This window comes from Panthera pardus, unplaced genomic scaffold (assembly GCF_024362965.1).
Source record: "Panthera pardus isolate Hobbes unplaced genomic scaffold, ASM2436296v1 HiC_scaffold_17, whole genome shotgun sequence".
In the NCBI taxonomy this organism is placed as follows: Eukaryota; Metazoa; Chordata; class Mammalia; order Carnivora; family Felidae; genus Panthera; species Panthera pardus.
This window is the reverse complement of record NW_026526732.1, coordinates 108673649-108688442: the sequence shown is the minus strand read 5'-3', so window position 1 is coordinate 108688442 and position 14794 is coordinate 108673649. Positions and strand designations below refer to the sequence as shown.

Here is a 14794-nt window from a genome sequence, read left to right as displayed (position 1 = left end):
TCTCCCAACAAATAAGAGTCCTGGGCCAGATGGCTTTCCTGGGGAATTCTACCAGACATTTAAAGCAGAGTTCATACCCATCCTTCTCAAGCTGTTCCAAAAAATAGAACTGGAAGAAAAGCTCCCAGACTCATTCGATGAGGCCAGCATGACCTTGATTCCCAAAGCAGACAGACACCCCACTAAAAAGGAGAATTACAGGCCAATCTCCCTGATGAACGTGGATGCAAAAATTCTCAAGAAGATACTAGGCAATTGAATTCAACAGTACATTAAAAGAATTATTCACCATGATCAAGTGGGATTTATTCCTGGGCTGCAGGGCTGGGTCAATATTCATGAATCAAGCAACGTGATACTTCACATTAATAGAAGAAAGGATAAGAACCAGGTGATCCTGTCAATAGATGCAGAAAAGGCATCTGACAAAATAGAATATCTTTTCTAAAGAAAAAGCATCAAAAAGTCGAGATAGAAGAAACATACCTTAATATCATAAAGCCATGTATGAAAGGCCCACAGTTAATATCATCCTCAATGGGGAAAAACTGAGAGCTGTCCCCCTGAGATCAGGAACACGACAGAGATGTCCACTCTCACCACTGTTGTTTAACATAGTGTTGGAAGTCCGAGCCTCAGCCATCAGACAACAAAATGAAATAAAAGGAATACAAATTGACAAAGAAGGAATCAAACTTTTACTTTTCGCAGATGACATGATACTCTACATGGAAAACTTGAAAGCTCCACGAAAAGAACTGCTAGAACTGATCCATGAATTCATAAAGTCACAAGATGTAAAAACAATGTGCAGATTGGTTCCATTGCTATATTCCAATAATGAAGCAACAGAAAGAGATATCAAGGAATCGATCCCATTTACAAATGGCGAAACCCACAAAATACCTAGGAACAAACCTAACCAAAGAGGTAAAAGATATGTATGCTAAAAATTAGTGAAAGCTTATGAAAGACATTGAAGAAGACACAGAGAAATGGAAAAACATTGAATGCTCATGAATTGGAAGAAGAACTAATATTAACATGTCAATAATGCCCAAAGCAACCAACACAGTCGACGCAATCCCCATCCAAATAGCACCAACATTCTTCACAGAGCTAGAACAATCCTAAAATTTGTATGGAACCATATAAGATACCAAATAGCCAAAGTAACGTTGAAAAAGAAAACCAAAGCAGGAGGCATCACAATCTCGGACCTAGTCTTTGTTACAGAGCTGTAATCATCAAAACAGTATGGTATTGGCATAAAAAAAGACACATACTCCAGTGGAATAGAATAGGTAACCCAGAAATGGACTCACAGATATACAGCCAACTAATTTTCAACAAAGCAGGAAAGAGTATCCAATGGGAGAAAGACAGTCTCTTTAGCAAATGGCACTGGAAGAACTGAACAGCAACATGCAGAAAAATGACATTGGACCACTGTCTTACATCATACACAAACATGAATTCAAAATGGATGAAAGGCCTAAATGTGAGACAGGAAACCATCAAAACCCTAGAGGAGAAGGCAGGCAGCAACTTCTTTGACCTCGGCTACAGCAACTTCTTACTTGACATGTCTCCAAAGGCAAGGGAAATAAAAGCAAAAATGAACGAGTGGGACTCATCAAGATAAAAATTTTCAGCATAGCAAAGGAGACAATTAACAAAACTAAAAGGAAACCGATGAAATGGTAGAAGATATTTGCAAATGACATATCAGATAAAGGGTTGTATCCATAATCTATAAAGAACTTACCAACTCAACACCAGAAAAACAAACAGTCCAGTGAGGAAATGGAAAGGAGATATGAATAGACACTTTTCCGAAGAAGACATCCAGATGGCCAACAGACAGGTGAAGAGATGTTCCCCATCAGGGAGCAAATCAAATACAAATCAAAACCACGGTGAGATAAACCACACGAGTCAGAATGGCTAAGATGAACAACTAAGGAACCAACAGCTGTTGGCGAGGATGTGGAGAAATGGGAACCTTCTTGAACTGTTGGTAGGAATTCATACAGTTCAGCCACTCTGCAAAACAGTGTGAAGGTTCCTGAAAAAAATAAAAATAGGTTTACCCTACAACCCAGCAATAAACTACTAAGAATTTACCCAAAGGATACAGCAGTGCTGATTTGTAAGGGCACATGTACTCTGATGTTTAGAGCAGTGCTATCAACAAGAGCCAAATTATGGAAAGAGCCTGAGTATCCATCAACTGATGAATGGATAAAGAAGATGTGATATAGGTACACAATGGAAGACATCCCAGCAAGAAAAACAGAATGGAATCTTTTCATTTGCAACAACGTGGATGGAACTGGAAGGTAGCATGCTAAGGAAAACAAGCCAGTCAGAGAAAGACAGATATCACATCATTTCACGCCTATGTGGAATTTGAGAAACTTAACACAAGACCACAGGGAAGGGAAGGAAAACTAAGTTATAAACAGAGAGGCAGGCAAACCATAAAAGACTCTTAAATACAGAGAACAAATTGAGGTTGAAGGAGGTGGGAGGTTGAGGGGGTGGGGAAAATGAGTGATGAGCATTGAGGAGGGCACTTGGGATGAGCACTGGGTTTTGTATGAAAGGGATGAATTACAGGAATCTATTCCTGAAGCCAAGATTATACTGTATGTTAGCTAACTTGACAATAAACTTTTAAAAATCTAATACATGTTATGTGAAAATTGTATGTCATTTAAAAAATGAATCCAAAGACTACCCAACATATGTTAGCCAAAAATATGAAATAGCATTGGTAAATGGAAGTTAAGAAGAGACAATTGTTTCACTCCTAGTCAATTTGGTGGGGAAAGATTGACTACCTGCTCATCTCACGCCTCCAGAGCCTTCCGTCCTCTTTGGCTGCCTCTGGGGAGCCAAACTCTGAATACTTGGACTGAGACAAATAGTTACATGGGGCAGGCCCCTCCTGGGGCCCTAAAAATACACACATCCTTGGTCCCTAGAGCACATACTTTGACTTTGGTGCTTATAAAAATATCCCTCAGATATAACATTAGCCCTTTTATTCATGGGCAGATTCCATAGAATCATAAATTCCAACTTCTGTTTACCTCCAGGCTCCATTGTCCACTCTAAACTACACCTCTTCGCTTGTGCCAAAACACTCTGCAATGAGTGGACAACCTTTCTGGGTAAACCCTGGGGATGACAGAACTTATGCTAACAGTAATGATGGAGAGAAGCATTATTACCTTGAACAGAGCTTGAACAAGGTCGTCCCTTGTGACTTCCCTTCCCTTCAATTGTGACTTCCCTTGCCTTTCAGATTCACCATTTCCCAAGACTATCCTGTCCAAGGTTGCCATACGGTAAATACACGAATCTGTCTTTATTCTAAGGGCTCTGTTCTACCTATTGTATCCCCTAACACTTTCCTACAGATCCACGACCACACACCACCGGGCAGGTTCTGAGTGTCCTAGCTTTCACGGGGACAGCGGTCATGTACTTTCATCTGCAGGACCTTCACTTTCCCATCTATATGCCAATCTCTTCACTTCTTACAACTGTAGTGATTCTTCAAAGACCAGTGGCTGCTTCCAAAATTTAGGTGGATATCTGCAATCTTTGTTATTCTTCCTTGGAAGGAGAGGCCACATTCTTACCTAAACATCCATTCAAATGTTCCTACAATGGCATGATCTTGTTCCCTTTACTCCTGATTGCTTAGACCCAAAAAGGTGTGGCACGACCTGCAGAACTTGTGTCTATGGATGAGGCTGCTCTTCTTTAGACCAAGTTCTAGAAGGAAGTGAAATCTGAACTCCCAAGTAGCCAATTACCACTTCACTGCAGAAGGAAAGACTAAGTATTTTCTCTTCCAGCTCAAAACAAATGCTCAGGGGCAGGTCTTTCCAGCATGCAATCTGTGTCTGTCTTTTATCTGTAAGCATAACAAATGGGAGTCAGGAGAATAGCCTTTTTTGGCTTTCAAGCCAGAGAAGGGGAATCTGGTGATTCTTATTGCTGCGGGTTTCTGCTATCTAGACAACAATAAGACTAAGAGAAATCCCAACATTCTCAAAAAGAACTTAGCAATTACCATGACCACAATGTACCTCATTTATGAACTTGGAACAGGATAGAAATAATACTTGCATCTTGGTCTTGCTACTGCATGCAGGAATTTGTGTATAATAAAGAATTTTGAAATCTGCTCAGATAATCACATTAACTATTGCTATGGGGTTGAATGCTGTGTGAAATCCTAATGCCCAGTTCAAGTTAATGAGAATTCATGTGAAAATAGGGTCTTGCTGGGGGGAAAGGGCGGTGCCTGGGTGGCTCATTTGGTTGAGCAACTGACTGTTGATTTCAGCTCAGGTCATGATCTCACGGTTTGTGAGTTTGAGCTCTACACTGGGCTCTGTGATGACGGTGCCGAGCCTGCTTGGTATGCTCTCTCTCCTCCTCTCTCTCTGCTCCTTTCTGGCTCACACACAAACCTGCAATCTCCTTCTTTCTCAAAAGCAAAAGAAAGCAGGAGGAGGAGTTAAGGTGATAGAAATGTAGGGGGACTCTGGGCTCTCCTTCCTAAAACACACTTGTATTAAGGTCTGATTACTTTAAATAGCCAGGAAATGGATCTCCACTTCAGCCTGCTTTGGTCATTTCTCTGGGTCTCAATTTCCAGATTGGGCCTCCCTGTGCAGGTAATAAAACTCTGGGTGTTTTCTCCAGTTACTCTGTCTCATATCAATTTAATTCCAAACAGGTGGAAAAGCCCTGGGGAAAAAGGAAATGTCTCCTCTCCAAAACCAGTGTCCTGTCTCTAAGGTCACCTGAGGAATACCTTTTTATTTTTTGATCTCCAGTCATTCACCCTCTCCTTTCCACTTTTACACCCAGCCCCCCTTCCCAGGAAACCACAGGTTTCCACCACACATGCTGGTTCCTAGTCTACACCATCAGGGCTCAAACATGCCACAACACCACTGCAGTGAAAGAGAGCTCTCACCCATGTCACAAAACAAGCATCCAAAAAGCAGTCATCAGCAAAGTGGGGGGTTGCCAGGGGTCTGTGACCTGCTCCTGCCTCCTCCGTGAGCCCGGTCAGAGCAGGACTCTGGCAAACAGTAGCTGCGAAATGTGCAGACTAGGAGGTACAGGAGGGTCTTCCGGGGTGACTGCACTCTGATGGCTGATTCAGGAGTGAGTTTAGCGGGATGCAGAGGTCGTGTTCAGAGTGCAGTCACCCTACATTGCACACCCTGCTGTTATGTTAACGTGTGACAGTCCTAAGGCCAGGACAGGGCTATGAAGGTAGGGACGCATGAACTGAGAATCTCCCTTCCCTTCTCTGGGCTCACTGGTGCCACAGTGGGTGGCCTAGGGGGAGATGTTAAAAATGTAATGGAGATTAAAGAGAACACTTGCGATGATGGAAATGTTGAATCACTATATTGCTAGAGGGAAGTACTATAAAGTACTTTATGAAGTACCCTTAAAGTATAAAGTAATATAATATAATACTGTAGGTTAACTCTAATGGAATGACAATAAAAATTTAACTAAAGCTAAATTAATAAAAATCAATTCTAAAGAAAAATTTTTTTGAAACGCAAAGAATTGTGTTTCAAGACAAAATCAGTATCACAAGGGCAACATTACACCATGGCTTGATAGCTGAATTGCTCTATCAGGATAGATGTTGGCATATTTTCTCTCATGTAAGTTTGTTTTTCCCACAGTTGTCCTCCTACTTCTGGGAAAAAGCTGTGATCCAGTCAGGCTGCAGACGTTGTAATAGAGCCGTGATCTGACTGTGAGAAGAAGAAATAGCCTCCAGAAATTGCTAGAATTTGCTACAATATTGATATTTATTAGCGTGTTCTGGTCATTTTTATTCTTATACTGGTATGCTTTCATGGTGTGTGTGTCACTGTCTTGCAATTAGAAACAGAATAGTGTTCCCAAATGGGAGTGAACTAAGAAAATCCTGTGAAACTCTTTACACTATTAATATGCTGCAGCTGGTCTAGGTACACTAACTCAGCATCTCTGGAGGCTGCCATGTGTCCATGAAGTTAGCGTTTGAAAACTCACTTGCATAAAAGAATGAATTAAGAAAGTTCCCTTCAGAGTTGTCAGGGGAAATGTTGAGGACACAGAAATCATAAAGACTCTGGCATTCAAAGTCTTCCATGAGAGGGTCTTCCCCTCTATCATCTGGAGTCATAGCCCCTACACAACACCTTCTTCATTGCTCCCGTCACATTCTTGTTCCACAGGGTATATATAACAGGGTTGACCACGGGGGTGACGATGGTGTAGAAGACAGAAATGAACTTGCCCTGATCCTGGGAGTAGTTGTTGCTGGGCTGAAGGTAAATGTAGATGCCTGTGCCATAGAACAGGGATACCACTGTGAAGTGGGACCTACATGTCCCAAAAGCTTTCCTCTGCCCCGAAACTGACTTTATTCTTAACGCTGCCCTGACAATATGACCATAGGAGAACGTGATTAATGCCACAGGTATGAGGGGAATTATCACCCTGACAGAGAAGAGCTCAGACTCATTCACAGTGGTGTCAACACAGGCAAGCTTGAGCAGTGGGGGGATCTCACAAAAGAAGTGATCTATTTTATTTCTCCCACAAAGTGGTACAAGGAAGGTGAGCACTGTGTGCAATGAAGAGTTGGCAAAACCAAGGAACCACGATGCAGAAGCAAACAGGGCACAGAGACGGGGGTGCATGATCACTGTGTAGTGCAGGGGCCTGCAGACGGCTGTGTAGTGGTCAAATGCCATCACCGGCAAGAGAATGCATTCTGTGGATCCCAACCCTAGAGAGACGAACAGCTGAGCTACACAGGCATCAAAGGAAGTAGATTTGTCTGCTTCCCTGAGATGAACAAGCAGCTGAGGAACAGTGCTGGTCGTGTAACACAGGTCCAGAAAGCTTAGGTTGGAGAGGAAAAAGTACATGGGAGTCTGCAGGTGTGGGTCCAGGCGGGACAACGCAATGATGCTTGTGCTTCCCAGCAGGGTGAGCAGATAGAAGATCAGAAGAACCACAAAGAGGACTCGCTCCAGCTGAGGCCGGTCAGAGAAACCCAGAAGGATAGCACCAGTGAAAGAATTCCATTTTTCGGGTCCATATTTTCTTACTATGTGTTTCCTGTCAAGATCAAGCATTTAGCAATTTATACAATAAGTTTCAAAAAAAAACACAACCAAAAACAGTTGGTGGTTGGTGGATTGATCATGTGAAAAGACATAGCCATGGGATTTTATGAAAACAATTTGAATAAATGATGTAGCCACGAAATTGCCATTGTTTTATAAATTTAGTACCACATTGTCACAAAAAGTGAATCATTAGTTTTTTAGATAAAAAAATCAAATAATGGACCTGTTTTTGCCTCAGTCATAGGAAATACGGTCTTTCAGTCTGTGCTTACTAGTACTGTAAAATGTACATACATCTCACTAAATGTAAATGGAGTGAATTCTCCAATGAAAAGACATAGGGTATCAGAATGGATAAGAAAACATGTCCCTTCAATATGCTGTTTACAAAGACTCATTTTACACCTAAAGACACCTACGAATTGAAAGGAAGGGGACAGAGAACCATCTATCATGCCAATGGATGTCAAAAGAAAGCTGGAGTAGCCATACTTGTATCAGACAAACTAGATTTTAAAAGAAAGACTGTCACAAGGGATGAAAGAAGAGCATTATATCATAATTAAGGGGTCTAACCATCACGAAGACCTAACAATTGTAAATATTTATGCCCCCAACGTGAGATGCTCAAATATATGAATCACTTAATCACAAACACAAAGAAACTCATTGATAATAATGCCATAATACTAGGGGACTTTAACACCACAATCACAACCATGGACAGATCATCTAAGCATAACATCAACAAGGAAACAATGGCTTTGAATGACACACTGGACCAGATGGAGTTAACAGATACATTCAGAACATTTCATCCTAAAGCAGTCGAATATGCATTCTTCTCCAGTGCACATGAATCATTCTCTGGAATGGATCACATACTGGGTCACATCAGCCCTCAACAAGCACAAAAATAACAAGGTCATACCATACATATTTTCCAAGTACAATGTTATGAAACTCAAAACCAATCAGAAGGAAAAAATTGAAAGACCATGAATACTTGGGTATTAAAGAACATCCTACTAAAGAATGAAAGGGGTAACCAAGAATTTAAGGAGGAAATTAAAAAGTATATGGAAGACAATGAAAGTGAAAGCATGACTGTCCAATCCTCTGGGATGCAGCAAGGGTGGTCATACGAGGGAGGTATTTAGCAATCTAGGCCTTCCTAAAGAAGGAAGAAAGGCCTCAAATATACAACCTAACCTTACACCTAAGGGAGTTGGAAGAAGAACAGAAAATAAAGCCCCAAACCAGCAGATGACAGGAAATAATAAAGATGAGGGCAGAAATCAATGATAACAAAACAAGAAAACCAGTAGAACAGATCAATGAGGCCAGGAACTTACTTTTTGAAAGATTAATGAAATCAATAAGCCACTAGACAGATTGAGGAAAAGAAAAAGGAAAGGACTCAACTAAACCATGAATGAAAGAGGAGAGGTCACAACCAACACAGCATAAATACAAACAATAATAAGGGAATATGATGAGCAATTATACCTAATAAAATGGGCAATCTGGAAGACATGGACAAATTCCTAGAAACCTATCAACTACCAAAACTGAAACAGGAGGAAATAGAAAATGTGAACACACCTATAATCTGTAAAACAATCCAATCAGTAATCAAAAATCTCCCCAAACAATAGTCCAGGGCTGGATGGCTTTCCTGGGGAATCCTAGCAAACATTTAAGGAAGAGTTAACACCTATTCTTTTGAAGCTGCTCCAAAAAATAGAAATGGAAGGAAAATTTCCAAAGTCATTCTGTGAGGTCAGCAGTACCTTGATTCCAAAACCAGACAAAGGCCCCACGAAAAAGGGGAATTACAGACCAATTGCCCTAATGAACATAGATGCAAAAATTCTCAAAAAGATACTAGCAAACTGGATACAACAATACATTAAAAGAATTCTGCACCACAATCACATGGGATTTATACCTGGGATGCAGGGCTGGTTCAATGTCCACAAATCAATCAGTGTGATACATACATTACTACAAGAAAGGATAAGAACCCCACGATCCTCTCAATAGATGCAGAAAAAGCATTTGGCAATGTAGAGCATCTTTTCTTGTAAAAACCCTCAATAAAGTAAGGATAGAAGGAACAGACCTCAAGATCATAGAGGCCATATGCAAAAAACACACAGTTAATATCATCTCCAATGGAGAAAAACTGAGGGCTTTCCCCCTAAGGTCAGGAACACGATGGGGATGTCCACTGTCTCCACTCTTATTCAGGATAGTATTGGAAGTCCTAGGCTCAGCAATCAGACAACAAAAAGAAATAAAGGGCATTCAAATAGGCAAGGAAGAAGTCAAGCGTTTACTCTGCACAGAGGACATGAAAGTGTACATGGAAAACCCAACAGATTCCACCAAAAACCTGCTACAACTGATACATGAGTTCAGCAAAGTCACAGGATATAAAATCAATGTACAGAAATCGGTCGGATTTCTATACACCAATAATGAAGGAGCAGAAAGAGAAATAAAGAAGTAGATGCCATTTACAATTGCACCAAACCCCTTACCATACCTAGGATTAAACCTAACCAAAGAGGTGAAAGATCTGTATGCTGAAAACTGTAGGAAGCTTATGAACAAAATTGAAGAAGACACAAAGAAATGGAAAAACATTCTAGGATCCTGGATAGGAAGAACAAATATCGTGAAAATGTCAATACTACCCAACGCAATCTACGCATTTTTGCAAACCCTACCAAAATAACACCAACATTCCTCACAGAGCAGGAACAAACAATTCTAAAAATTGTATAGAACCACAAACACCCTGAATTGCCAAAGTCATGTTGAAAAAAAACCAAAAGTGGAAGCATCACAATTCTGGACCTCTAGCTGTATTTCCAAACTGTATTCAACAAGACAGTATGGCACTGGCATGAATACAAACACATATATCCACGGAACAGAAGAGAGAACCCAGAAAGAGACCCACAAACCATTAGGTATGGCCACCTAATCTTTGACAAAGTGGGAAAGAAGATGCAATGGAATAAAGACAGTCACTTCACCAAATGGTGTTGGGAAAACTAGACAGTGACATGCAGCAAAATGAAACTGGACCACTTTCTTACACCACACACAAAAATGAACTCTAAATGGATGAAAGACCTACACTTAAGCCATCAAAATCCTCAAGGAGAAAGCAGGCAAAACCTCTCTGATCTTGGCCACAGCCACCTCTTTCTGGATATATCTTCAGAGTCAAGGGAAACCAGAACAAAAATGAACTATTGGGACCTCATCAAGACAGAAAAGTCCTGCACAGCAAAGGAAACAATCAGCAAAACTAAAAGGCAACTGAAGGAATGGGAGAAGATATTTGCAAATGACAGATCAGATAAAGGGTTAGTATCCAAAATCTATAAAGAACGTAGCAAACTCAACACCTCAAAATCAAATGATCGAGTGAAGAAACGGGCAGAAGACAGGAATAGACGCTTTTCCAAGGAAGACATCCATATGGCTCAGAGACACATGCAAAGATGCTCAACATCGCACATCATCAGGGAAGTACAAATCGAAACCACAACGAGATACATCTCACAACCATGAGAATGGTTAAAATTCACAACTCAGGCAACAACCGATGTTGGCGACGATGTAGAGGAAGAGGAACTCTTTTGCACCGCTGGAGGAAATGCAAACTGTTTGCAGCCACTCTGGAAAACAATTGGAGATTCCTCAAAAAATTAAAAATAGAATTACTTTATGAGGGCATTTATCCAAATGCTCTCCAAAAGTGCTGATTCCAAGGGGCACATGCACCCCAATGTGGATAGCAGCACTATCGACAATAGCCAAAGTGTAGAGAGAGCCCAAATGTCCACCAACTGATGAGTGGATAAAGGAGATGTGGAATATATATATACAATGGAATATTACTCGGAGATCAACAAGAATGAAATCTCGCCATATGCAAGAACACGGATAGAAATAGAGGGCATTATGCTAAGCACAATAAGTTGGTCAAAGAAAAATATTATGATTTCACTCATATGTGGAATTTAAGGAACACAACGGATGAACATAGGAAGGAAAACTAAGATAAAAACAGAGAGGGAGGCAAACCATAAGTGACTTAAAATACAGAGAGCAAACTGAGGGTTGCCGGAATGGGAGGTGGGCAGGGGATGGCTAGACGGGTGATGGGCATAAAAGAGGGGACTTGTTGGGATGAGCACTGGGTTATAAGTTATAAGTAGGTGATGAATCATGAAATTCTTTCGTGAAATCAACTAGAGGACATACAATTTAGAGGAAATGGGGATGAGGGAAAAGAGGTAGAGCCATCAGAAAGAGGAGCAGAGAGGGAGAAACGTTCTTAGAAACACATACCTCGTGATTGCACACCACTGGATTTGCACACATCTTACGTGTTTTAAAATATACTACAACAGAATCTCCAAAATGCATTCAGATATAAGGATTTATGACCTAGAATACACTTATTCAAAGAATTCAGTTACATTCAAAATGTCACTACTAGTTCTGCAAATAAACATTTCGGCAACATTGCCTCTGGAACTAAAGGATTGTATTTGTGAAAGCTACACCAGGTTTTTCTTCTTCTTCTTCTTCCTTGTTGTTGCTGTTGCTGTTATGGTAGTAAAACAAGTAAAAACTCAATCAGAGACACACTGAAAACACCACCGTTAAATGACAGTGTTTCCCTTTTGACGCACAGATGCTTAAAGGTACCAGTTTAACGGGGACATTTTTAATGCCCCAAAGACTATTGAAGTCTAGCACAAAAGCATTCCTAATACAGTGGATTAAAACAGTATTTGAGACAGTCTCAATGTGCAACAACCTCTCACATTGGATGCCAGTTCTCTCACTTATTAGTGTCAAAAAGCATTTTGTGAGATGTCACTTCAATTATGTTCTTTTTTGATGGTAATTAGTATACAGAATGGCATTTTTTTGTTTTGTATATTCTGTTTATTTTTATTTTACTGAATAACATTTTTTCTCTATATACAACCTGAATATCCCTTAACTCACACCTGGTCAGAAGAGGGAATAGAAACAAACCATGTTTCCATCTCATGAACACCCGTAAGAATAAAATAATGAGGGGCGCCTGGGTGGCTCAGTCAGTTAGGCGTCCAACTCTTGATTTGGGCTCAGGTCATGATCTCACAGTTTGTGAGTTTGAGCCCCTCATTGGGTTCTGCACACAGTGGAGATCCTGCTTGGGATTCTGTCTTCCTCTCTCTCTGTCCTTTCCCCAGTCACACACTCTCTCTAAAAAATAAATACATAAACATTACAAAAAGATATATACCTGAAAACAGTATGTATTTATATATATATATATATAGAGAGAGAGAGAGAGAGAGAGACAGAGACAGACAGAGATGAAAAGACAGAGACAGAGAGAGACAGAGAGAAAATGTTATTAGGTAAAATAAAAATAAACAAAATATACAAAACAAAAAACTGTCATTGTACGTACTAATTACCATCAAAAAGAACATAATTGAAATGACATCTCACAAAACACAATTTTACAATAATAAAGAGAACTGCCTCCACTGTGAGAGGGTAAGTGCTTAGTACTGACACACCTAAGGTGATAGACTAGTAGTTTCCAATTACTAGATTAGGTCCATGCTGACATACAACTCAAAGTTTTAGTGGAAGAATACATATGTCCACACAACAAGATGCTAAGTATGCAAACTACACAGTTTAAAGACAAAAGATCGCAAGATGCTGTCTCTATTTAAGACATTTCAAATGTATAACATTCACTGATATGTTTCACATACACACGCTGCCCTATCCGGTTTCTGAATGAATCCTGAAAAAGTGCGGGCAAGAATTCCGCAGCCTCAGCGCTATGACTGGATCGCTGTTGCTTTCATGATGCTTCTGTCTCACGGGTCTGAGCTCACCTCAGACATATGAGAACAGGCCGCCAATGACGATGGAGGACGAGCAAATGAGGGGAATGCAGCCATCACTACATAGGAAATGACACATGTGATGAACACTGACAGGGCTGTAGGGCAGTTTCTATGGAAGAAGACGATGAAGTAGGATTTCCAGGGTGTGTAGTTTAGTTTATTCAGGGAATGCTCTCGGGATAAACGGGGTGAGGGAAGGAAGACAGCAGAGGATGTTGCTAAGCAAGGATGTGGTCTCCAGTGGAACAGAGCAGGAGCCTGATCCCATGAGATGCTGGACAGGACTGTCCAGTAAAAGCATCCATCCGTGATGGTAGAAATTCTCTGTCCTCACTGTCCAATATTATGCCCACTCTCCACTTGCCATAGCTAACCATTTAAAACATTCTAGCTAAACAAGTGAATTTTATTTATGTTTTTACTGGGAAACACCTTTGCTTGTTCTTTTTGTTTAGACTAAGTTACAGAAAAGAGGACCTAAAGTGAATGTCCGTATGCCATCGCCTGGATTCCAGACTTATCAGCATTTTGTCACACTTGGCTTCATTTATTGCCTTGTGTCCTCCCGCTTTTGCTTGCTGGAGTTCTTGAGTGGAAATCGTAAAAACAAATTTGCATCGTAATACGTTTCACTAGCAATCTGTAAAATATGGACATTTTCTGAATCATAATTTTATCGCATCAAAAAAAATTAATAGGTCCCTGATATCACCTACCACTCTACTGCACTCACATTTCCTGTACTGAGCCAGGAATGTCTTTTTCAGTTGTTCAACAAATCAGGCTCCAAAAAATGATCCCCACGTTGACTGTATCTATTTTCTTCAAAAATATAAAGATTTATGATGGAAGACAAAAAACAACCGGAAATGACCTCAATAACCAGTGGAAATGAGAGGCTAAGGTGTCAAGTTCTATTCAAAATAGGAAAAGATATGAAAGGTAACTTTGGAGCATAGGCACACACGTATATAATTTCATCTTCATGGAAATAAGTGTTACTACATTTTGCAAATTAGTTTCAGTCCACCATAGAAAATGAACAGAACCTGGGTCCTTCTGGTGAAGTCAGCGTAGCATCCCAGAGTTTAGACGTGCACTCTTGTGAGCCTCTTTCATTAACGGTCTCGTGCTTTCCACCCAGTATTTGCTTTGAAAATGCTAGAACTCCTGGGACACAGTTAGGTCTCAGTAAATGTCAGCTATACTGGAACGAAAATGTTGACTACAAATAGATACGCCGTCATGCCCTAATCACTTTTACTACCTGGTGATTCCTCTTGTGTTTTCTGACACGGCGTCTAACTGCAATGTCTGTTATTTTTTTTTTTTTCATAAAACTTTTTTTTTTTTTATTTTTTAATATATGAAATTTACTGTCAAATTGGTTTCCATACAACACCCAGTGCTCATCCCAAAAGGTGCCCTCCTCAATACCCATCACCCACCCTGCCCTCCCTCCCACCCCCCATCAACCCTCAGTTTGTTCTCAGTTTTTAACAGTCTCTAATGCTTTGGCTCTCTCCCACTCTAACCTCTTTTTTTTTTTTTTTTCCTTCCCCCCCCCCCCATGGGTTTCTGTTATGTTTCTCAGGATCCACATAAGAGTGAAACCATATGGTATCTGTCTTTCTCTGTATGGCTTATTTCACTTAGCATCAC

General features: G+C 40.4%; 1 protein-coding gene across 1 annotated transcript; it reads right to left on the bottom strand.

Moving 5' to 3' along the window:
• Positions 1-6212: 6212 nt before the first annotated feature.
• LOC109261438 (putative olfactory receptor 2B8) lies at positions 6213-7187 on the bottom strand. Its single transcript, XM_019439990.2, has one exon. The coding sequence runs from the start codon at positions 7185-7187 to the stop codon at positions 6213-6215; it is 975 nt and encodes a 324-aa protein (XP_019295535.2).
• Between the last annotated feature and the right edge of the window lie 7607 nt (positions 7188-14794).

Bases quoted from the DNA above. Each gene is read 5' to 3' on its own strand.
- LOC109261438 (XM_019439990.2), bottom strand. From the start codon at position 7,187: ATGCTTGATCTTGACAGGAAACACATAGTAAGAAAATATGGACCCGAA.